Below are 26,261 nucleotides of genomic sequence, written 5' to 3'. Positions count from 1 at the left end.
TGACTCACACATATTTTCCGAAATCCTACACACATGGCCTGTGACACTAAAACCACATGACATACGATATTCATCTGCAGCTCTGACTCACACAGAACATCTTCACGTCACACTTTCCAAAATCACTGACCACGCATACCATCGTACAGGACACTCTTTTGGCTGTGTGGTCGGCTACTCTTCAAGACACACTAATCAGCTTCATGTAAATTAGTATGACACAGCACCGTCTACATGAGCGGCATCCACAGAGACAGAATCAGTTAGAATAACAATAGTTACTGGCTTTCTTTCTGTGTCATCTCTTTCTTTCTCCCTCCTGTTCTTTCCTCCCTGCATCCCCCTCACCCATCCCTCAATTTCTGACTCAGCAGAACAAGTCGGAGACAAGGTCATCTGACTGCTGTTGCTGTGGAGACCGAGAATTGGGGGGATTTTTCCCTCCCTCCCCTCCGTTCTTGTGCTGCAAGGCAGGGAGGCGTGGGGTGGTGGAGGGGAGGGGGTAGGAAGGAGTGAAAAACATGAAGGTATGACAGAGGTTAAGAAAGGATACTAGTGGCAGCCATTTTGGTTGAAATGAGATTGAAAATAGCTTTATTAGCAGCAGCACAGTGACAAAGTCACCCTCATGAACAGTGCTTTGGGCTTCAGGATCAAATTCTCTTTTAGTCCTCACTGTCCATTACCTGTATGGTATACATGTCTCAACACTTATGCAGTACAGCAATCTTTTAAAGAGATTCAGTGGGATATTTGATTATGTTTCAGGCTTAAAATGGACTAAACCAAGACCTCTTATGGTCACAAAAACCCTGCCATGAGCTTTTTTTTCTTAAAGGCTCCAGACTTTCTTTGGTGTTTCTGTTTTATATATAGTAAACCTATAATTCTAACATCCATCCTCAAATCTTGTGTGGTTGGTTCACATAATTTAAAAAAAAAAAAAGATTATTATGTATTGTTAGAACCTTACAATGAATCTGGAAAAAGTTTATTTGCATTGTTGTGCTGCCAAAGTGCTTTGAATTTAGAGAATATTTTCAATGCTTCAGCTGTTTACTGTAATTTTACAAGTCACTCTTTATTGTTTTTGAAAATGGCCACAAGGACTAAACTCTTGATGCATACACTGTATTATCACTGTGTGTGTGCATAGTCATATTACTACATAGTAACAGCAGTGAAATTTCTAGCCTCCCACTGGCAAAACAGTGTTTAGAGAAAGGTTAACAACCAATATTAATTTGACTTTATTTGCAGTCGCTTGCTATTTATATAAACTGTACAAAATGATTTTTAAAACCAGACTTGGGTCAAACAGTAATGTAAGTAACTGTCAACATTTAACATCCTGTGGGTGTTGTATGAGTGGGATTTGCCACACTGGCAACAGAATGTGTACTTGAAACTTTACCCTGCCCATCTGGTAATTCAAGAAGGTTACAAAAACTCCAAATGACCACAAATAAAATGATTAGTCATTTTTCTTATTTCAGTTTGTTAAAATAATAAAACCAACTGCACAATAAGAGCCTGTTTGGAGAGTGTTGTAGTTGACTATCCTCTAACCCTGAGCGAACCCCACTCTGATGCTCTGGGGTTTCATAGTGTTGCGTGGTCATCGTCTGGGCCCACAGCGAGGAAGGCAGTGAGGCATGGCCACAATCTGCTGCAGGGACAGCACGCATGACTCTCAGCTTTCCCTTGCAAATCAGGCATGGCTTTACATGCGTGAATGTGTATGTTCGTATCCAAGTCAGTGACTCTGTGCGCGTGTGTGCTCTCACTGCTGCATCGTCCCTTCAGTGAAAAACCACAGAGGATAAAACGTGACCAAAGGCCTGCAATGGCAACTCACTGCTGCATATGGGCCAGCTTCCTCTCTCGCACTCTCATGTCCTCTGTCTGTGTCTCTTTCATGCTGTTGGTCTTTGGCGCGGTCACAGAAAAATACACAATCTGTCCATCTACTCCTTTTCTTTCCTGTTCTCATACTTTGTTCACTCTAACCATACAGTCCTTGCCCTTGGCAAACCTCCCTCTCTGTCTCTTTTCTGTCATTTCTGCCCCCCCCCCTTTCTTTCTCTCTGTCTGTCCAGTGTTTAAAGAATGCAGCCTGATTTGTTAGACAAGTTCATTCCTCTCCCAGTCTGGATACAGCTGTCACTTCTACATGTCAGCATTGGATAACAACTGTTTCTGTAAATGTCAAGCAAAGTTACAGCCCCACAGACCTCTGGGCATTTGCTGAGAACATAATTATAGTACTGAAACAAGCCAGGTTTGATTCCTTATTTTACTTCAACTGAGGTACACCCAATTTCACCTTTGGTGTGGAGTGTAAGTCTCTCCACATCAGCTAAAATGCTGACTCTGCACTGTCAAAACTGTACACCTGCTGATACAGGCAGTCATGTTGCGGGCTGCTTTATGCAGCTGGCCGTGCCCCTGATGTGCAGTTATGGCTGAAGTGTGAGAGAATGGGATCACATATGATTCTGGCTTCACTCCACTTCTTTGCATTTCTCTCTCACACACAGACACACACTCTAGTACACCCACCCACCCAGAGACACACACACGCGCATACACACTATGACTGTCTCCTCTGTCTGCTGCGCCCAGGCCCACTGGTGAAGTGACATATTGAGGTGCACAACATGCTCATGACAGGACCAACACGACCAATGAGACATCCATGGGTGCTTATCACATGCAATAATGCACACAAATCCACTATTTTTGTTACATGAATACATTACATGATGAACAAACACAATCACGACAACTAGAATCTAACCTTGTGCGTCCATTTATACAAAATTTCAGCCTAGAGACTCGCGACGCTGCTGGCTGCAAGCCTCGGAAATCTGCAGTAATGCAGGAGGGGCAGAACGGGCGTTCTATTGGCCCGCTTCAGGACTGAGATTAAACCAATTGGTCAGCGATCCCATCACCGATGAGACGCTCCGAATTATGATTGGCTATCTGCCTGTGCGGTGGGCGGGTGTAATATCCCCCTCGGTTCAGTCATTCGCTTGAGGCGGCGCTTCTTCCACCGGCGGAGTGGTGCGGTTAGAAGAACGGAGTACTGCGGCAGCCGGCAGAAGCGCGGAGGGAGAACAAGTCCTGAAAAGGTAGCGGTGCGGCTCGTTAGTTTCGGTCTTTCACCGCAAGTATCAGAGAGCAAAGGAAGGAAGCGCATCCCCGCGTGATGCTCCGCTTGAGACCGCAACATTTCATTTGAAAGACGTCTCACGGGGGAGAAAGATTGCAGCCTAACCTTTTTGAAGGTTTGAGAGAATTTATTTAAGCCCAAGAAAACTATTTTGTCAGACCTATAAACAACTTCCCTGACGTCTTTTTCCTTGCTCATTTTTTTCCATTTTAGCAACCCTGAGTAATATCCTCTTTTGTTTTCCAAGGCAAGGCATTTTGATATAATTCAACGCGAGGGGCTGACACCTCTCAAGCCGTGCATCACCTGAGAGGAAAAGAGTGACTGCGCCAACATGGGGGTAAGACTGACGATTCCAACTTTTTTTAACTGCATTGTAGCCCACCTGAAGTGGCCTGAGAAGTGAGAGGTATAGCCTGACTCCCGCTCCTGACGTGGAAATGGTTTTAAATGGAGCCGTGATGTTATTTTTTTTTTCCTTTATGGAAATCCCGTTTGTCTGAGTGACATTGACTCTAATGCGGAACCGTGTTTTACCCTGCTCTCCTAGACTGCGACAAATTGATGTAGCCAGTAGCTCCTGTGTCATGCAGCCATAGAAAGCAGAGGCATTTAACTGCTCACTTTGATTTGACTTTAGCCTGCTCTTTGTTTGAACAGCGTATAACTGACTCGTGTCTTTTGCTCTAATTTACTCATTTAACTTCAATAGATCCCGAGATGAAATATGAATGAAAACTGATGTCAAAGTCTGTAAAGTAGGGTATGTCTGTGCGGTTTAAAAGCTGTCAGTATGTCATATGTATTTCGGGTCTCTGACAGGCCTTACTTTGACTATAACCTTGCCAGCCATGGTAGGCCTAATCGGTTTATTCTTAGAGAGAGCTCTCGTGTGGGAGAGAGGGACAGAGAGGGGAGGGGTGTACATGTTCGAAACCTATGTTCACCCATCATTAACCTGTGGTTTTAAAAATGAGTTTTCTTCTATTTGAAGGTAGAAGATGATTATTGCTATGACTTTCTCAGTGGTGAATGAACGCAGTGTACTGTGACCTCCTTCATGCCCTCGTTGCCCCCTGCCCCCCACCCCCTCTCTCCTGTCCTGTCCGGCTTTAAACCCCGCTGGCACTGCCCTCTATCTCTCTCTCTCTCCGGTGTGGTGCCACACAGGAGAAGCATCTGACGGCGGGCATAGGGGAGATACTGAGAGCATCGCGTCCTTAAAGTGGACGCTATCGGCGGAGGAGTCTCATCCTCGGCACCCTCGATGACCCATGCGTCATAATGCGGTTACCGGGAATAAGCGCCTCACCAGCTTATTTCCCCCTTTAATTTGTGACATAACAGGGACTCGATAATCGCCAGCAGTGAACACATTTACACACACACACACACACACACACACACACACACACACACACTACAGATTAAATAAACGATGCGTCCAGTGCAGCAGGAGCACGACGATGTGCTCGTTAGAATTAAGTTTATATGACAGTATGACTTCTGTGAGTTCTCATCTGCTGCGCGCGCTGTTAAACCGTTAAAATCATCTGATCCATTTCCGGCTATCAAGATAAACTTATTAGCTATGCAAATGAATCAAGTGGAGGCTGGTGGAAAAAAACAGCGCCGCTGGAAAATGCCAAGGTGCAGATGCAACTGCCGGTGTGAGCTATTGCGCAATTTCTGTTCCATCTCCAATCCTGCGGAGGGAGTTGTAATTTTTAATCTCTCTCCCTCTCTCGGTCTGTCTGCTGAGTGATGCGGTGGCATGACGCTGCAGACAAGAGGACCATGCGGCGCTGAGAAACATCGGCAGCGCAAAACGGTGTCATCGCAGCAGTGACACCGGCAGATGTGGCCCCTGCAGCATCTGACATTTCTCCGCTGGGAGAGACGTTGAAGAAGATTTAGGTTTCAGGGATGAAGAGAGTCCGTGTCGGGGTATTCATTTAGATGTGAAAGCCAAACCGGCAACATTAGTGGGCACTGCGTCAAAAGGGATGGGGTTGCAAAAAAAGTGCTTACGCATGTACTGCTGTTGTGTGGAAGTTTGCTTAAACAATGCGAGGAAGAGACGTTGGACATGAGAGTGATGTGTCATCTCGGAAGATGCCACAGCTCTCCAGAGATTGGCATTATAAAAATAAGAATATGAGCGTCCCTGACGACCTGTTAAGGGTGTTTCCTTGCCTTTGACTCTGTGCGCTCCGAGGTGACCCTGAAGGGGGAAAAGGGGATGGATGAAAGGATGGAGAGGTGGATGGATGAGTGTACCGAGTATCTTGTTCTTTCTTTCTCTTTCTCTTTCTCTATCTTTCTCTCTCTCTCTCTCTGTCTGTCTGTGTTTCTTCCGCGAATTTCGCACTGGCGCACTGTGCGATGACACTGCCAGCTGTCCTTTCCCAAGGCCGCAGTGGGCACCGCTTGCGACGTGCTCTCTGCGTCAAAGCGGGGGCGGAGCCTCCGGTGTGGAAATTCCCTGTAAAGAGCTGTGATAGGTTGGCACGAGGAGCCACGCAGAAAGGACCCGGTTAAGGGACAATAGTGATGCTATGAAGCAAAGCCTTGGCATGTGTCAGGAATACTAGAAGATGCCACAGTCTCTGCTAGAGACAGACACTCTAAAACTGAACATCTGAAAAGAAGTGTCTGGTGTGTGTTTTCTTGTTGCTCATCCTTTTGCTCTCTTCATTGATGCCGCTCTTGGTTGCAGAGGCTGTTGATGATGAGGCTATAGGAAGGACGTAAGGAGAGATCTTGATGAAGGGCTGCACACATGCATGGTTTGCTGGTTTTCACCTTCAGACACGTGACAGTGTGTGTGGGGGGTGCTACTGCTGAGAGAGCAAGAGGGAGAGAGAGAGAGAGAGAGAGAGAGAGGAAGGGCAGATAAGTAGTGACTGGTCTGCAGGTGTAGAGAGACAGAAAGAGAGAGGGATTTAAAGTGAGGGAGGAGGCGTATGGAGGGGGAGGGCAGCCTGGCTGTATATCCTGTTACAGGATAATGACCCGAGGCTCATATTACCATGGCTCCTGTTTCCTCTCACAGCGCTTTGTGGGATTGGTTATCAGGGGGACAGGAGACAGATGGGATAGGGAGAGGAGGGATGGGGTTGGGTGGATGATCTTCATAGGACATTGACTGAAGGGTAAGTGTGGTGGTAGTGGTGGAGAGGTTGGAAAGGTACAGTGTAGGTGGGCTAATGTCCCAGGAGAGATAGGGGATTAAAGAAAGATGAAGGTGTAGTAGTAACACTGAGGCTTTACTAGAAGGTCATGGAGACAGGTGACGACGGGTGTGGTTGAGCTGCTCTGAATGCAGCATGTCTGAGGAGAAGCTCCTGTTAGTGTTGAGTTCCCACTAAGACTTTGATTAGACTTACTAATTCCCTCATGTCCTGATATAAAGGTTTCTAGAACAGCGTGTACTTTCATATTGGCACCAGTGAGGCGTGTGCAGCGAAAGAGAAGTCAGAAGGTGTTAGTGGAAGGTAGTTCAGGAGTTGGATGTGTGTGGCCTCTGCAGAGGCCCAGCCCTCAGTTTGGTGCAGAGTGCTGCACATCCCTCCCCACTGCACCTGCTGCCTGATGCTGATAGGCTGAGATGTACCACGTCTGATCTGTCCCGCACATTTCAGGTACCAATAAGATTACATGTCCACACAGGGTTTGATCAACCGCATTGTCTTTCTAACTGCACAGCCAGCTGGGATATTGTGGCCTTGTGGCCTAGGGGTCAATTAAGGTCAATATGGTGACTCTTTGAAATGCTCCTCTTTTGTCTCCTTCAAGCCTCTTGAGGGTCTCTGATCAATAGATAGCCACTGTAATGAGGACAATGTCCTTAGTGAGAGTACTGCTGAAGGACAGAGTCCAGACTTCTCTAGTGCCTCAGCAAAAAAACTGCAGTTTGTCTCCTTGCTAGTGTTAGATTAACAGGACGAGGCGTGAGCTGTGAGCTCAGTAGCAGATTGTGTAATGCTAATAAAATGTAAAGGTCAGTGCTGTCTCCTTCATACATTACTTTAAAACAAGATTACAGTAGGCACTGTGATTGATAAGGCAGTTACAACAATAACGTGTTGATGGGCTCCCATAATGAGAATGATTCAGAAGAGTTAGGTTGCCTGACTACTTTAGGGTGTTGTCCTGGAGATGTGTGTATGTTTGTGAAGTGTGTGTGTGTGTGTGTGTGTGTGTGTGTGTGTGTGTGTGTGTGTGTGTGTGTGTGTGTGTGTGTGTGTGTTCCTTCCTGAATACACCACAGCACAGTGCAGCACTGGGCAGCCACAATGGACAAAGGCCTATTAAAATCAAAAGATCTTGCTGTATTCGATTTCTGTTTTGTTACCCTGTGGTTCTCCCATTCAGCACAAAATAACAGCATTCTTTAAGTAGTTTTACAGTTAACAGTGATTATATTCCAGATGAATGGTGAATGATTTCCCATTGATTTAGGTACACCAGACACAACAGATCCTGGTTTTAAAATCACAAAACAACACATACATGCTGAAAGCTTAATGTATTAATGGGTTTTTCAGGAGCTCTGCATTCAGCTGTTGTGTCTATGGATGTGTATGCACACACATCTGCACTACTCTATGTGACCAGCTGCCCGCTGAGGAATCCTAAGGTGCCCTTTCTCACACCATAGCGAGATGCCACGTTCACTTCATGCGCCAATGAACCAAGATTTACAATGCTAATCTAGGCCAGGGCTACTTTTACACAGACGCCAAGACTCACAAACTACTGTATGAGTATATCCTTTAGACCCCGGGAGGGATGGGCAGTATATTGTATAGAACTAACAGTTACACAGTTACACAATTGTCTCTGAGGGATGAACAGCTGAGGATGATGATGAGATGGACAGATGGACAGGAGGGAACAGAGTGGAGGGGGGGCAGAGGGGTTACAACTTAAGTTGGGATTTTCAGTTTGGGCTGTATTTGGTTTTGTTTCTTCCTTTTTTTTTATTTTTAGATTTTGGAGAGAGCTCAACACAGATGATTTGAGAGTTAATCGCGCTCTGTTTCTTATTTTTATGTTTTAAGATTAAGATTCTTCTCAGTGCTCTCAAGCAGCCCCAATCTTTTTATTGTACCTTTATCTATTTACGTATACCGCTTAATCGGATCAATTCATTACATGTGCTTGTACATATAGTGGTTAATTTTAACAACCACACAGCAGTAAGACAATTTCCCCTCTGACTGTTGTAGTCACTGTCTGTTTTACTCCATTTTTTCCCTTTCTTCTTCATGTCTGATATCTTGGATCTCCTCTTTTTGATGGCTGTGCACTGTTAAATGGGAAGATAAGAAGCCATCACTCTCAAGGCTGATATGGATAAGTGAAACAAATATCTTTACAGTCTCATTTACAAGGAATTCAAATTGTTATCATTGTTAAAAGTAACCATCTAATCTTTCCCTACCCCAGTACTGTTAGAAGCCGTTCAGCAAATTATTTGGCACGAGGACTTAATGATAAATGTGACGATTGCATTTTTGTATTTGCTTTTGCTGAGGGAGAGGACGGCAGAAGAAGAAGAGTGATATAGAGACAAAGAGCAGAATGGGTTAATCCAGTAGAGTAATCAGACTAGCTAATCCAGCCGTGTCCCTTGGTCCCTGGCCTGAGCCCCCTACTGTGGCCAGAGCCCTGCCACCCTGCTGCAAGAAGCAGCAGATGGCCCAATGACCTTGCAAGGTCACACACAAACACATATGCATGCAATAACACATAAACACACACTTCACATACTGCTGCCTCTCTACAGATGTGCAATTTTTTAAATTAAATATTAATTGAAATGAATGCATTTTAATTACTTCCTCTTTCAAGTTTAATTTTTCAGGGAAGGATTGTGCAATACTTTTTTTTCATAAAGGTCATGTTGGCTACATTGGATGATTCATATAAAGCACAGATAGGAACAGTGTGGTGGAGAATAAACTGAGCCTCAGGGACTCAACAACATGAAAGCAAAACATGTTACGCACTACCATTTATAATCAACGTCTCGCTTATAGACAGACCTATGCTGCTATGCCTATACCCACTTATATAGAAAGAAATCTACAGAATCTTCTTATTTTTCCTTTTAAAGAAAGTTCAGAAGAAGCAGGATATCAGCATATGTCAGACACAGAAAACGTATAAAATGAATTTGCATGTAAAACCCATATGTATTTATGTACTTTTTTCTGTTGGAGATCCCCTAATTTATGTCATCTTTCCTCTTTTTTACCCATATAATATGCAGCAGCTGTATAATCTGTGTTCTACCATATTAGTCAGGATGAAAAATACAGAATAAGGCCATGATGCAGATCTCATATGGTCAGTGGAGGGAAGCTGATGTGATCCTGTTATGTGGCTGCTCTGCACAAAGAGGAAGTGGACACTTATGTAGCTATGACGAATGCTGTGGTGGTTGCGGAGTGATAAAATAAGAACAACAAAATGTGGGGCAGGGGGGTATTTCTTCCACTTGCAAGCCACTTCCTCATGTGACTTACATGTGAAGAGAAACAAAATGGCTCAGCAACAGCCTCTTGTGTCTTCCCACACCTGTGTGTGCTGTTAAATGGGAAGGAACATGACACATCCCACTCCCAGGCATACCCACCATCCGTGGGCATGCCCCAACCCGTTGTCCTTGGCATGACTGATGTTGACTCTCTCAGGTGCCACTCCTAAATTTAACATGTCATTTAGTGGTTATATGATGTAAACAATATAATAAGAATAGTTTCACTTGATTTTACTAACTTCAAATTCAGTTGACAGAATTAAATTACATCTTTGTAGTTTTATGTTTCATAAAAAATCCACATTTGCCTTTAACATGCCCAGCGCTCGTTCAAGTCAGAGAGTACACTGTTAACTGCCACACAAAATTTTGACAAGCTCTTTCCTTCTCGGGTCTCTTTGATTACATGTTTTGAGCTCTGTCTTATCTTTGTGTCTTATTATATTATTTCACAATCACTAGGTCTCTCTCTCTCATTTACTCTACATCTCCCTCACTCTCTCTGCCGCAATGCGTGTAGACGCAGTACATACGGACTGTAGCCAACACAATGACTCACCTCTGCTCACACAGACACATGCACACAAAAACATACACCAAGTTCTTGAGTCACTTGGCTGTCTGTGTTAAACATCAGTGAATACAGAGTCCAGTTACAGATGCATTAATTATTACTCGTCACGGATCACATCAGGGGATCCTAGGAGTACTAGGCCACTGCTGAGCTTCGTCACCATGCCAATGGCCGTGCTGGTCACCATGGTTACTTGCTCTCCAAACACACTCACTCATTGGAGTTATTCACATGAGGACAAAATGCAAGGTTTAGTTTGGTTAGCCAGAGCAGGCCAGCAGAATAATTCATGATCCAATCAAACACACGACCAGATACGTGAAGCACTGGCTTAATTGAATTATTGACATTTTAAGCACATTTTAATGAGTTGATATGTAACTGGATGTGAGCGATTTCACCATGTAATCCATGGGGGAGCATGCGATTTTTCCATTTCCTGATGATGTCAGAGATGTGTCTGTGCATCAGTCTGTTCGGCTGTGTGCTCATGGGAGAGCGAGCGTCTGTAATTCCAGCCACGAGTCTCTGTTTCCTTTCTTAGTACAGAGGGGGCTCATTTCATTACCCAGAACTGTGAGAGACAGCTGGACACTGACACAGACACGTGTGAAAAGAAACTCGGACTGTATATGTGCACGAAATTTAGACATGATCATTCTCTACTTAATGATTAGAGAAATATATGCTTTATGTTTTTTTGTTGTAACTGACGCAAAATGTTAGCAAGAGAGGCACAATAGGAAGACATGGTAACACTTTACGTCCCTCTACTTAGCATTAAACAGAAGTATATGAACACTACAATATAATAATTAGCAGTCATGAGTATTTGTTAATCTTTATTAAGGTACAGTATTTGTCAACAATTATGACTTCTCCTGTTAAGACATATTTTATATTATTAAGTTATTTTGCCATTTTGTCATTCATTATCTGTTTGAAAACCAGACTCCACTCATGGCTAACGACAACAACATTTAAATGTGATTACCACGACTATGTAATATGCCATAAACTTTCCATTAAATGTTCATATACTGCTTATGAATACTAAATAGGGGAACTTAAAGTAAAGTGTTATCAGGTAGCCAGGTGTGTACTTAGAGGGTGAAAGGAGTGGCTTGGTAGGCCGTCCCTTCAGTCAATAATGATTGAGTGGCAAGTGGCAAACACACACACACAAGGCTAAAACAGGTATGCGCATGACATACTCAACATGCACACTGTAAACACACACCGACAATAAATCAGCACCCTCTCTTTTTTCAGTGAGTCATACTGACAACTACTCATTCATATCCGGAAACGTACATTCACTTAAGGACACATGGAGACACCTGGAGTAGTGTGTAATCTATTAGTGTATGAGAACACAGACTCACAGTGACACACACATACCATAAGTGAGGTTGTGTAATTTATTAGAGTGGGGTCACTGCGGGTCAAACAGTGATACAGAGCCAGCAGACAAAGACTGGTGGTCAATATCTAATTAGAAGCATGAGAGAAGGGTGACAACAGCAGCTCTCCTCTCTCACCCACTCTTCCTCTCTCACTCACTCACTCACTCATTCTAGGTCCCTTTCTCACTCTTTACCTGTCCCCACTTCTCACCTCCCACTGATGTCTCCCTTTCCATGTGCCCACTCGCATCTGTCACCCCCACCCCCACCTTCACATCCACCTCTCTGTGTCTTTACTTTTCACCACATACTGTTTTGTTTGGCACTCCTTTTCACCTCCCTACCAACCACTTCTATTGTCCAGGCATGTGTGTGTGTGTGTGTGTGTGTGTGTGTGTGTGTGTGTGTGTGTGTGTGTGTGTGTGCATGGGTTGAGTACATCAACAAGAATTATGTACTTCCATATTTCTGTTCTCAGTTTACGTTTGCGTATGCTGAGCTGACAATGCTCCCTAAATGTCTTTTTGTGCTGATCATTTATTGTGTGTAGAAAAACTAGCTACAATATTGTATCTATATATCCACATTAACACACCTGCCAGTCTGTCATCTTTGAGATTATGGTGCTCAACTGACACTTTGCATGTTATTCAACACCTTTGATCTCTAAATAGAGATACAGAGCCATCCTTCATTCATTAAATTTCCAGTGACTAACACATGCATATAACGCATACATATATGTGTCAACACCTCCCACCCCCCACCCCCCAAGCACGCACACACAGGTATCCAGGGTCTGTCTCAGTGGGGATGAGCAGCAGTACTTTTCCACTGCATCAGTCTCTGCTCTGTGCATCTCTGCCTCACCAGGCCTGCCTGGTCTTGCTGCAGTGAGAGATTTGCTCACCTGCTCTTTTGTTGCAGAACTCTGCGTGTGTGTTTGCATTCATGTATGTGTGTGTGTGCATCTACAGTCAGGGTCAAACAGTTCCCTCTGGCTGACATACAAATCTGCCTTACATGCTTGAAAGAATGGTTTCATTGTTTGCTTAGGATTCAGAAGTGGTCGTTGATTAGCCCTCGCTCCATGAAGCCTTTTTATCATGACAAACCAGAAAGACAGGTTTAGAGACATGATTACACAAGAGCAACACAATTACAGCTCAAATGGGAAATGCTGTGGCAAGTTGCTCTTTGTTAGCAACATTTTGTCCCACTGCAGGTGTGTGTGTTTTGGGGGTGTGTTTGTCAGTCAGCATTCAAACAGAAACTTCAGGATCCTGATTCATACTTCCTCACTGGTGTTTTTCTAAATATACTAGTTTGATAAGTGAATTTGAACAAGGAACCCTCTTTTTTTAAAGCAAACACTTTTAAGTATTATGTTCAAAGTAATCAAGCAGCAGTTAGTTGTACATTTTTGTACAATTTAAAAATGTAACTACTGTATTTTACCACTAGAGGGTGTTTAATTGTTTACAGCTCAAGTCAAGTTATATGTTGTTTCCATAACCCAGTATCACAAATCACAAACTTGCCCCAAGGGGCTCAACAATCTGTACAGCTTTATGACAGACTTTGTCCTTAGACAAGCAAAACCTCCCCTAAAACACTCTTTAACAGGAAAAATGGAATAAACCCTAGGAAGAGCAACAAAAGAGGGATCTCTCTTTCATGGCGGACAGACATGCAATAGATGTCATGTGTGCAGCGCAGAGCAACAGAGTAGACAATGTTATAGATTATAAACATTAATGAAGAATATGATCTGGGAAGATACTGAGCAACATTCAGGTGCTGCCAACTAATCCGATCTAATCTAAGCCACACAACTCCTCCACCATGATGTAGTATTATTGTAGGAAACACACTGTGTTCTTTCAGAAAAGTAAGACTTTAACCATATGAGAGCAAGGCCAAATTGGTGCAGTGCAGTGATCTATGGACTCAAAAGCTGCACTGAGATTGACTGTGAGAAGCACAAAAGTGGAATCTGAATCTATAATAAGCAGAGGATCATTTTACCACTTTAGCAAGTTCAGTTTCAGTGGAGTGACAGGCCCTGAAAGGAGTTTGTAAAGGTTCAAAAAGATGACCGTTATATATGTGGGCTGGAAAGCTGCTGAGGCATAACTTTTTATTTTAAAGAATGGATGGGTAGACATTGCTTGATAATTGTCAAGAGACCTTATATGTAGTCTCAAAACTATCTTCTTGGACTATCAAGGATTCAACATGATACTTAACTGGTTCTGCAGAATAGGCAAGCAGCTAAGAGATGTTTTTGATTGTTACCGATTAAATGAGAGAAATATGAGAGACAGCACAGACTTGAAATTCAGTGCATGCTCGTGCCACTGAAGGTAGAAGACTTCCAGTTTAGATTTTCATTTGCACTTCAATCTCCTTCAGTCTATATAAAAGATATGTATCATTTTAAGAGTGGAGAGTAGGAGACAGAGCAGACAGCAGTTGTCGGTCTCACTGAAAGTCACAGTGTGGGAAGGTTTTTAATTTCCTGTGAAAGGACTTATAGTCAGCACCTCTGATTTAATACAACTTACCAAAGAAAGTTTAACCTTTAACCTCATCTACTGATCTTTTGATAGAGATACCTTAATCTTATGTGGAGATAATTGTTGTCATTGATTATCACTTGATAGGTATTGATGTTTATGTCTGATCTAAGGTAAATTATGTGCCACATCAGCTGGACTCTGCTACTCTGTCATGCTTGCAAACCCCTGCTTTGAGTCATCAGTTTATATCTGACTACATTGATCCACCACCAAGGGTAGTTTCCTTGATGACTTGGTTGTGTCAATGAAGGGCTCGCCCACAAGGACCCACTCACACCTCCTGGGAGAGATTCTTACCTCTCCATGTCACCTCTGACCTTTGATGAGGGACATTTGTATTGATGTGGCCCAGCGGTCAGGCTGCTCTCCTTCCGGACGACAAGCTAGGGTTACACTTACAGTCCTAGAAGGACTATAATGTGCAGTGCTGGAGAAAATTGTGGTTATCAATAGGCCACTCACGTCTAGTTTAACAACATAAGCCAATTTCTGAGGGGACAGCTATAGTAAGGAGTGTACCAGGAACAACAAGCAGTGCAGTAGAGGAGGAGGCAGAAGAAGACGGGGATGTTTGAAGTGTCTGCGTGTGCGTGCATTTGTGTGTTTTTTAGTAATCTTGGCATCAAAGTGTCTCTGATGTATCTGGTCTAATAGCATAGAACATAGAATCTAATCAGAAGGCCTTTGATGAGTCCATAAACTCAGTTTGTCTGCTCCCTCTCTCTCTCTCTCTCTCTCTCATGTCTTTAATGCTTGCTGCTAGATGAAAAAAAGAAAAGCAGCAGGAAGTGATTAGTTAAAACCTACAGGTTAAACCATTTACACTTGATTATGTTTTGATGTGTCCATCAGGCTGTTGTGGACATCAGAGTAAGAATTATTTGATCAAATAGATATGAGAGTAGACTGCAGGCGCAGTCGTTATGTGATGTGTGGTGATTGTATTGCTTAAGCAAAACAGACCTACCAGGGTGATGCATTTTCATTTCCCGTCATGTTATGATAGTAGGTTTTTATGTTAATGCATTTCATCTAATATTTTCCTCATAAGCTCAGAATAATTGACATTATTATCCTCTGAGAAATGCAGGCGACCTCACAAGGCCACTTCACAAGGATACAATGCTATTTACTGTACATTGACAGAGAGGTATCTCAAGGGCAATTCAATAAAGCCCACTGGATTTATTTCTGTTGTACTCAGTGACTGGTAAATACTGTTAGAGTGCCAGGTAAGACAGCTCTCTGAACAAAGAGGGTATGTAATGCTTTTTCAGAGACAAAGTATGGTTTGTAGTTAATACAGTGTTCATGTACAAGCCCAGATAACTGCTAAGATTATGCATAAAGGCGCACAGGCCTCTATCTCCTTAATCTAGTCCAAAAGCATGTATAAAACATGTGTGTGTGTCTGTAGTATGGGCGGTCAGACAGTTACAGAGTTGCCACCACACAGGACAAAGATGACCGATCCCCCAAGAAGAAGAAGGGGGGAGTCAAGGACATGGATGACCTGAAGAAGGAAGTGCCCATTGTAAGTATAACCTTCTCTTATTTCTGAATACTTGTGGAACTGACTGTTGGTTTAAAATATGTTTGATGTTAAAAAAAAAAAAGGTGATTAATTTCCTTATTTTAGGATGCGAGAAAATGATTTTCAATTGCAGGATAGAGTAAATGAGAGTGAACTGACACCAGTTTTTGTCGGGAGAGAAGGAAAATCTTTCTCATGCAGGCTAAATTAATGTATTGTTGCTGGTAAGAGGGGTGACTTCTTGTCAGGAGGTCATCACTTTGATCCCACATCTCAGCGCAAGAAACAGACACCAGGGTCGCCATACGTGGCTGCCCTGATACTCTTATCCTTCAGGTGAACTGCATGCATGGAGTAAATTTCTAATCACCTTGTTTGCTATTAAGTTACTGGATATTCTAAAAATGCTACAAAGCTTAAAACTATTTTTCTTTACGTTAGCATACCTCTTATTTTAATCTGGACTACTCTCTACAAATTTTTCCTGCATGCAAAAAATGCCAACTAAACATACTGAACTATGCAGAGAACTGATTATCCCTGTATTATTCTTTTCAGACGGAACACAAGATGTCTGTAGAGGAAGTATGCAGGAAATATCAGACTGACATTGTCCAGGTGAGTTGATGATATCAGGTTCTCTCAGCATGTACATCTGTGGTGCGAGACTGTTTTCCTAGTTGCCCACTAGGTGGCATGAGGGTACCTTTATTGGTTTATTACAGTTTTTGACAGTTCAGCCCAACAGTCATGTCTGAAAAAGTAAGAATTCTAAGAAAGTGAAACACATGTTTTCTTTGACTTTGCATCAGTCCAAACTTGCCCTTCTCTGCTACCTCTTCATCTCACCTCCTCTCTGTTTTCTTCAGGGACTGACCAATGCCAAGGCAGCAGAGTTTCTGATCAGGGATGGACCCAATGCTCTCACCCCTCCTCCCACCACCCCAGAGTGGGTCAAGTTCTGTCGCCAGCTGTTTGGTGGATTCTCTATCCTGCTGTGGACCGGCGCCATCCTCTGCTTCCTGGCCTACGCCATCCAGGCAGCCACTGAGGAAGATCCCGCAGGAGATAACGTGAGTGCCACACACACACACACACACACACACACACACACACACACACACACACACACACACACATACTCACACAGTCACACAGATTTTGCCCTCACATATTCACATCTGGTCCATCTACACCTCATTAACACATCCGTCACACTCCGAAATACGGACATAAATAACACCTTGGTAAACTGATTTGACTGTCACACATACTGTACCCTGTGCCTTCCCACAGCCCACACTCACATATGTTATCTCTCTTCCTCTTTCTCTCTCTCTCTCTTTCTCTCTCCAGTTGTACCTAGGTATTGTGCTCACAGCTGTCGTCATCATCACTGGTTGTTTCTCATACTTCCAAGAGGCCAAGAGCTCCAAAATCATGGAGTCTTTCAAGAACATGGTGCCTCAGGTGTGTGTTTGCTCAAAGGAAACCAACTTGTGTGTGGAAACGTATTTGAATTCCATTATTGTAACACTATTTCCCTCCCAGCCGTTATAATTTTATTGTTTTTTATGACTTAAATGATTGAAAAACACACTAGAACTCCTGTTACAGTAACATTTAACATGTCAGTAAAGGTCTACATCAACTGCTTGTCAGTTGCACAGCCATTACTTAACTTGCTAAAAAGATGGAGGGCAAATACTTCATATTGCAAAAGGAGATGGAACAGCTAGTGGCTGCCACTCTTGGTCTGCTGATAGTTATGCATACTGTGTGTTTTGACTGCAGATGCATTAAATTTGATGAATTCTTTACTTGCTGTATGTACAATCAATCATGCACATAGAGAGCTCCTTTCTCATGAAGGGATAGAAAAGTCCTTTGCTGCTGCCAGAGACCATGTTTCCCTAAATAGTGGTCCACTATGTGTGTGTGTATTTTAATCGCTGATATCATAACTCCCTGCAGCAAGCGTTAGTGATCCGCGAGGGTGAGAAGGTACAGATCAACGCTGAAGAAGTGGTGGCTGGAGATCTGATTGAAGTGAAGGGAGGAGACAGGATCCCTGCTGACATCAGGGTGGTTTCTGCTCATGGCTGCAAGGTACACACACACACACACACACACACATACACACACACACAACTCAAATACATATACACACACATTCAAATTCTTGCTTCTTGTTGTATACAACACATTTTATTTTCTCTGTACCTTAATAGGTGGATAACTCCTCGCTGACAGGCGAGTCAGAACCTCAGAGCAGGTCACCTGACTGTACCCATGACAACCCCCTGGAGACCCGAAACGTTGCTTTCTTTTCCACCAACTGTGTGGAAGGTATTGTCACCATGGCAATAGTGTTACATTCTATTATTAACTCGTGTGCCAGTGGTTGGATTTAAACCCACCAAATTGAGCCAAGTGATAAAGTTTACACTGTGCTCTTGAAGATGTAACCATTGTAGTTTTATCTCACACTGATGCTAGGATTTATATTTTACATTATATTTCTGTTCTTTTCCTCAACCAGGCACAGCGCGTGGCATTGTCATCTGCACTGGAGACCGCACAGTCATGGGTCGCATTGCTACTCTGACCTCTGGCCTGGAGACTGGAAAAACCCCCATCGCCAAGGAGATCGAGCACTTCATCCACATCATCACAGGTGTGGCCGTCTTCTTGGGTGTCACCTTTTTCATCCTGGCCCTCATCCTGGGTTACACTTGGCTGGAGGCTGTCATCTTCCTCATCGGTATCATTGTGGCAAACGTGCCTGAAGGTCTGCTGGCCACAGTCACTGTAAGTGGACCAGTCAATAGATGCTGCTGTGACTCTTGATACTCCTTCCTGAATTATCACACTGTAGTATCATATGATATCTTTTTTTTTTTTTTTAAGCAATTTGTTGTTGCTCATTCGTTTTTGGTTTTTTTTGACACATAAGATTTCATTTCTTAACTTTTGTATGCTGGTTTTAGCACCTACTATATCTAAACTTTTTTATTTTCAGTTTTGTTCTAATATCTTAAATTTAGTTAAGCGTTTTAAGTATTACATAGTTTTGATGCCATAAAAATATTTATTTACTTTGTTTCCTCTTATTTAATTGTACCATGAGTTTACTTTATTAAGAGAAATTCTCACTTACAGCTTCATCCAAATAATACATTCAGTAATCCTTAACATCATAAATGTATTTGTCTGCAGGTATGTCTGACCCTGACTGCCAAACGTATGGCTAAGAAGAACTGCCTGGTGAAGAACTTGGAAGCTGTGGAAACCCTGGGCTCCACCTCCACCATCTGCTCTGACAAGACAGGCACCCTGACCCAGAACAGGATGACTGTGGCCCACATGTGGTTTGACAACCAGATCCATGAGGCTGACACCACTGAGGACCAGTCTGGTTAGTGAGGAGAGGGCATACACACACACACACATACACATACACAGGTGTTTGAAGAACTGTATGTGTCTACTGTAAAAGGATAAACAATTACTGCTGGAATGATTAATGCCCACCGTTCTGTTCCTTGGCCAGGTGCCTCATTTGACAAGAGCTCAGTGACATGGCTGTCTCTGGCTCGTATCGCCGCTCTGTGTAACCGTGCTCAGTTCAAAGCAGGACAGGACTCAGTGGCCATCCTGAAACGTGATGTTGCTGGCGATGCCTCAGAGTCGGCCCTGCTGAAGTGTATCGAGCTGTCCTGTGGCTCAGTCAGAATGATGAGGGACAAGAACAAGAAGGTGGCTGAGATCCCCTTCAACTCAACCAACAAATACCAGGTAGGTCATGGCTGAAAATACTGTAGCTGTGTATGTACAAATGACAGCAACAATACTGCAGATACAAATACCGAAATATATTAGAGGGTTTTAGCTTAATTTTCATCTCTGTTCTCCTCCTTTAGCTCTCAGTGCATGAGACAGAGGATCCCAATGACAACCGCTACCTGCTGGTGATGAAGGGAGCCCCTGAGAGGATCCTAGACCGTTGCTCCACCATCATGCTGCAGGGCAAGGAGCAGCCTATGGATGAGGAGATGAAGGAAGCTTTCCAGAATGCCTACATGGAGCTGGGAGGACTGGGAGAGAGAGTACTGGGTAAGGATAGATTGAAGTGGAGAGTGGTAAAGATGGATGGGGTCAAGGACACAGAGGGAGGGATGAGAATGAAGTTCGAGAGGACAACATAGGGATTTTATTTAGTCACAGTTAATTTGACTTAGTCTATTCTACATTGCATGGTAGGTCTTCATACATATAACATCATTCATATAACAAAATAACAAAATATTAAAAAGATATTTGGTACGATGAGGTATTTTAACAAATCCAAAATCTGTGACAGGCACTTTTTAAATGCAATTTCATAAGGAGTAGATATTAGAAGTTCTGTCAGAGGTGATGTAGGGACAAGGAGAGAAGATCTGTGGTGGTTCTCAGACACTCAGAGATGTCACGTCACAAATGAAACACTAAATCACACATCTCTATTTCTCCCAGGTTTCTGCCACTTGCTGCTTCCAGAAGACCAGTATCCCAAGGGCTTTGCCTTTGACACAGATGATGTCAACTTCCAGACAGACAATCTTTGCTTTGTTGGCCTCATGTCCATGATCGATCCTCCCCGTGCTGCCGTGCCTGATGCTGTTGGAAAATGCCGATCTGCTGGTATCAAGGTGGGCCTAATTTATGATGTATTTATTCATCACAGTTTTGTATTAAACAGGTTCTGTGTCACAGTCCCTTTGAAATCACACAAGGAAACTTCATCTTTGCCGTCCTTGTTGTTGTAGGTCATTATGGTCACTGGAGATCATCCAATCACAGCCAAGGCCATTGCCAAGGGAGTGGGCATTATCTCAGAGGGCAATGAGACAGTGGAGGACATTGCAGCTCGTCTCAACATACCCGTCAGCCAGGTCAACCCCAGGTAAAGAATGTTTACAGGAAAACACATACAGTCATATGAGTGATGATAAATTATGAGACCTAAATGAACATTTCAATGTCAATGTGTGTTCAGGGATGCCAAGGCCTGTGTGATCCACGGTACTGACCTAAAAGACCTGTCTCAGGATCAGATGGACGACATCCTGAGGAATCACACAGAGATTGTGTTTGCCAGGACCTCCCCACAACAGAAACTCATCATTGTAGAGGGCTGTCAGAGACAGGTTGGAAGACTTTAAGATTTTTTTTCAATGATAAATTCTAAATAATAGATACCACTGTACCTTATTTTCTTAGTTTTATTGGAGATCACATTGTATAAGTGTGGGGACTAGGCTCTTAAATATAATTACACTTTTACAACAGCAGATGGCGCTAGTTATCTGTTGAATGAAGGTTCCCTTACTGATAAAGAATGGGTTTTTTTCACTGTGAGATGTTAGATTGCTTTTGAGATACCAAAACTTTAGTTAGCATTAGTTCCCATAAAAAAAAAACAGATTCATATTGAAATTGCAGTACATTCTGTTGTCATTTAAATTTGACAATTTTATTTAAAAGATGGAGAAAGTATATCAGTCTTTTAATTATTTGTTCAACCTGTGCTCACCAAATGAAATTATGTCTAGTATAAAAACTATGTTTTGTTTTCCCCAATTTTTTTCCCCCTAAAAGCCAGTGCTTTATTTTTTTTGACACATTATTTATTTTGACTCATTTATTTCATAATCTTGTATCGATATGAATTTTAAAAAAAGTCTTAATATTTGGCTCTTGAATAGACAAAACAATTCTTTGGTCTTAAAATGAAGATACACATATGCAATTATGTTATGTAACATACTGATTTCCCATTTTCCCTTTTTTGTCTCTCCCAGGGTGCCATTGTAGCTGTGACAGGCGATGGTGTGAATGACTCTCCTGCACTGAAAAAGGCCGACATTGGTGTTGCCATGGGAATCTCAGGCTCTGATGTGTCCAAACAGGCTGCAGACATGATCTTATTGGATGACAACTTTGCATCTATTGTCACAGGAGTGGAAGAAGGTGAGGAGAAGATGCCAGAGTCAGAACTAGAAGACAGACAGACTTCAAAAAAATAGTTTTCAGTGAGAGAATCTGAAAGTTTTGTAAAAAGAGGAGGATGGAAAACAAGAAATTCAAGTAAAAATAGAGGCGTTAATGGTTTTTCTGCAGAGTTATTGAAACAAACACTTACTTCTCTGTTTCTCTCTCTTTAGGCCGCTTGATCTTTGATAACCTTAAAAAGTCCATTGCCTACACACTGACCAGCAACATCCCAGAAATCACACCCTTCCTTTTGTTCATCATTGTCAACATTCCCCTGCCACTGGGAACCATCACCATCCTGTGTATTGACCTGGGAACTGACATGGTGAGAGTTGATCAAACACTGACTCACTGTTTGATGTGACACTTAACAGCTTCACACTCATGCCATACAGTGCTAAAAGTTCACATTTCTTCCTCCTCCCTCAGGTGCCAGCCATCTCCCTGGCTTATGAAGCAGCTGAGAGCGACATCATGAAGCGTCAGCCCAGGAACCCATTCAGGGACAAGCTGGTGAATGAAAGGCTTATCAGCATTGCCTATGGACAAATTGGTAGGTGAACTGAAGATGGGACTGTTGATCCAGGCTGTGAATTGTCTTTGATCTGGTATGATCTTGGTTGCCTGACAGTAATTTTGTCTTAAAATCAACTTTATCCTCCCTCATTGTTCACAAACAACACTTGGATTACCTTTTTCACCCGTCTGCAGTGTTTTTGGGAAAACTAAATTAAGGAAGTAAGAAAACATAAAAATCTGTCACTTAATCTCTTTGTGTGTATGTTTTTCTCCAGGTATGATCCAGGCTCTGGGAGGCTTCTTCTCCTACTTTGTCATCCTGGCTGAAAATGGTTTCCTGCCCACTCGTCTAGTAGGCATCAGGCTCAACTGGGATGACCGTGCTGTCAATGACCTGGAAGACAGCTATGGACAGCAGTGGGTAAGTGTGTAGTTTCTGTGAAAATTTGTGTGTGTTTTCAGGTTTGGTTACTTAACCTTACTGTATTTCTGTCTGTCTCTGCCCTCAGACGTACGAGCAGAGGAAGATTGTGGAGTTCACATGCCACACAGCCTTCTTTGTCAGTATCGTAGTAGTGCAGTGGGCTGATGTCATCATCTGCAAGACCAGACGTAACTCTGTGTTCCAGCAGGGCATGAAGTGAGTCCAGCAACTTTACTCTGATACCAATATACTTAAACGTGTCCTTTCATTAAATTTATCTTTCTACTAGTAGTCTTCAGCATAATATGATTTAAACTGGGCTGACAGGTGTTTCAATATCTGTATAACCATTTCTCCTCTTTAATATTTGTCGTGTTTCTCTACCCAGGAACAAAATCTTGATCTTCGGCCTGTTTGAAGAGACAGCCCTGGCTGCCTTCCTGTCCTATTGCCCAGGCATGGATGTGGCACTCAGGATGTATCCTCTAAAGTGAGCACCATTGCCATATGTATCACATGGATACGTGTGCAGTCGCTCTGATATTAAGATATGTAGAGTTGTAGAGTAGACATGTATCTGTTTACTTTTTTAAATCATTATGGTTCTCTTGTCCTTTTCCCACAGGCCTACCTGGTGGTTTTGTGCATTTCCCTATAGTTTTCTTATCTTTGTTTATGATGAAGTCCGAAAACTTCTCCTCCGTCGGAACCCTGGAGGTGAGTGTTGTTTCTCTCAATATGTGATTTACACCTTAAACCAAAGCTTCTTAAAGGGAGTAGTTTGACATCAACATGTTGTGTTTGGACCATGTCCTAGACTTTTTTTGGCTTTTTTGTTTACTTTAGAGACATGAGAGTGGACTCAAATTTACATCTAACTATTGGCAAGAAGGCATATTTCTCAAAATGTTGAACTAGTCCTTTAATTAATGCTGATAAAATGGACATCTTAATAAAATATGATTTGAAAATGTTGTTAAATTAACTTTTCCTCTGTGTTTTTCTTTCTCTCATTTTCACCAGGTTGGGTGGAAAAGGAGACATACTATTGATCAATGGAGCATCTTTGCTCAATTCCCCTTCATCTTCCACTTATTTCTCCCTCCTGTCACTCCATCCCTGGCAAGACACACCTCCAGATGCCCTGCCCCTCTTAAAGACAAAAACCGCTTTGAAGCAATTTTCATCACAACTGCCCCAAAGATTAAAAACAGCAAAAGCACCTTTACAACTTTCTACATTGACCTGCCCCCTTTCTCCCCATCTCCTATGATACTCTTTGCATGTGTTCTCTCACTGCTGTGTACATAAACAAATATATCTACCAAACGGCAGCTGCATATTGTGTATGTAGATTTGAATGAGCTAAGGATACAAAGGGAGTGTCTATGCTCTGCAAAAAGGGCCATCCAGCTCCTCCCTCCCAGTTCTTTCCCCTGCTCTTCCACCCTCGTCTTCCTCTGTACCTTCGTTCCTCTCTCTTTTCCCTCCTCGCCAACCCTTTGCTTGTCCTCCAGTCACAAACAGATATAAAGATCACACAGTGAGATCCCACCACCGACACCACTTCGACTGCCACCTCTCGCCTCCGTCTCCTGTCTGTGGAGGACCAGCGGAGTGGTCATCTCCCTGTTGTTCTCGCTGCGTCCATTTTTCCTTCTCTTCCGTTCCCGACGGCCACAGTGTTGTTGTTTTTTAATATGTGGGGGTAGGGGGGGGTTTCGATGATTTTACTTGTCCTTTTTTTATTTTTGAAATGGGAGGGGGGTGTGTGTGAGAGCTGCTTTTCCTCATTTTGGCCTAACAAAGCACACCCCATGGCGTCCTGTCCCTCCTCTCTCCCCTCTCTGTCTCTCACAACCCTCCCCTCCCTTCCCCTCCTGCCCCGTTTGTCTCTGTTTGTGTGCACTGTGTGAACCATTGTCCTTGTTAATAACTATTACAGTACACCCCTCCCCCCCCAAGTTGGTAAATACAACTCAATCTTTCTGTGTGCTCTAGGAAATCTATATAATTCTATACTGAATTTAAATGGAACAATAAAAAAACACACGCTGAAAAACAGCTCAAGAGAGACACTCATGAGGAAGAGCATTAACAATATTGGTGAGATAGGAAAAAGTGAGAGATGTGTGTCTCTCATTTTGTTTTTTGTTTGGTTTCAGTTATTTTTGCTGGTTTTTCAGGAGGCTATTCCAAAAAAAGGTACTAGCAGAGCAGGGTTTTAGGTTTGTGTTTTTACCAAAAGACACAAGACACCAACCAAGGCTTTCAGGTTCCTGTCACTGCAGGTGTGTCGGTATGATGTGGTGCAGTGTGCTGTGCTGTGGTGAGTGGTGATGATGAGTCCATGTGCCCGGGGTCTTACGGGATTCGCCAGATCCAGGTCTGGTTCGCTCCAGGTCCTGGTGTGGCTCAGTCTGGCCCCTGGGTCTGTGTGTATGTATGTGTTGGAGACCAGTGAAGGGCCAGCGGTCTCTCAGGCTGGGTCTATCTCAGATGGCTGAAAGGATTGAAATTCAAAGAAAAAAAAATACAACTAGTAGAACGTGTGTGTCAAATAAATGAAACCAACACCAATAAAACATCTAGAACATTTAATACAAGTTAGACTCGTCTGTGTGTCTTTCTGTCTCTGTTTTTGACTTATGAAGCACAATAAGCTTTACTCTTATTTCTTCCTCATATTATATCCTCATTCGTCTTTTTTGACCCTTACTTAAAATGAATCTAATGCCATCTATTGCCCTAGCTCTGTAAGAAAACCTACTTTTTGAAGCTAATAATGTTCAGTTAGTGCAAGTGAAAGATTCACCTCCATGGTAATATTTTGGCTTTGCTTAACTGACTACATTAATGAATACTCTGCCTCCATGTAAACTGGAAAAATCTTTTTACATAAATGAATCGCCTCACTGAGTAATATTTGCAACTAGCAAACCCTGTTCCTTCCAACACATGTATTCTAATATTCTAATATTTCATCACATTATGAGCTTAATGTGATGTGAATTGACGCATATTAGTGATGCAACTTTTTTGATACCAGTCTGAGACGACAGTGAGAAAATACAGGCAAAAAAATGAGGATTGGATGCCACCTAGTGTTATGAGTTAATATGCTCTTCAACCTGCAAACTGCATAATGTTAAACTGCCATAGGAGGAAGAGTTGGCAGCAGCCCAGGGTAATGCACCAAACCACTCTGTAAAAGTGTTAGCCTTGTCTGCAACATCAACGCAGCTGAACTTCAGGATGAATCACTGTCAGCAGAAGAGTCTCACAGAGGGAACAATGTCCTACTCTTTCCCAAAACTATATATAAAAAAATCTGAAATAGTACTTGAATTATATGTTCAGGAAATGGCAGATTTTGTTATTTCCAAAAGGTTACATTGTGTGCAGGAAATGGAAATGGAATAGGTAGTATATCTTTTATCTTTAGGGAACAGATT

The 26,261-nt window shown here is 42.7% G+C and overlaps 1 protein-coding gene across 2 annotated transcripts; it reads left to right on the top strand.

Moving 5' to 3' along the window:
- Nucleotides 1-3,091: 3,091 nt before the first annotated feature.
- Nucleotides 3,092-25,412, top strand: atp1a3b (ATPase Na+/K+ transporting subunit alpha 3b). Of its 2 annotated transcripts, none has more exons than XM_018672285.2 (23): nt 3,092-3,293; nt 3,426-3,518; nt 15,708-15,824; nt 16,383-16,442; nt 16,694-16,897; nt 17,181-17,294; nt 17,799-17,933; nt 18,056-18,173; nt 18,367-18,635; nt 19,044-19,242; nt 19,378-19,622; nt 19,748-19,940; nt 20,343-20,518; nt 20,636-20,772; nt 20,866-21,016; nt 21,671-21,839; nt 22,034-22,188; nt 22,293-22,416; nt 22,658-22,803; nt 22,892-23,022; nt 23,195-23,296; nt 23,432-23,523; nt 23,830-25,412. In XM_018672285.2, the coding sequence occupies exons 2-23, from the start codon at nt 3,513-3,515 to the stop codon at nt 23,856-23,858; spliced, it is 3,072 nt and encodes a 1,023-aa protein (XP_018527801.1). In that variant the 5' UTR covers nt 3,092-3,293; nt 3,426-3,512; the 3' UTR covers nt 23,859-25,412. The 2 variants fall into 2 exon arrangements, with proteins under 2 accessions (XP_018527801.1, XP_018527804.1); XM_018672288.2 differs by having other exon boundaries at nt 3,093-3,293; nt 15,747-15,824.
- The last annotated feature ends 849 nt before the right edge of the window (nt 25,413-26,261 follow it).

This window comes from Lates calcarifer, linkage group LG15 (assembly GCF_001640805.2).
Source record: "Lates calcarifer isolate ASB-BC8 linkage group LG15, TLL_Latcal_v3, whole genome shotgun sequence".
NCBI lineage: Eukaryota > Metazoa > Chordata > Actinopteri > Centropomidae > Lates > Lates calcarifer.
Note: the sequence above shows the minus strand (reverse complement) of the source record. Positions and strands in the feature narration are given on the sequence as shown.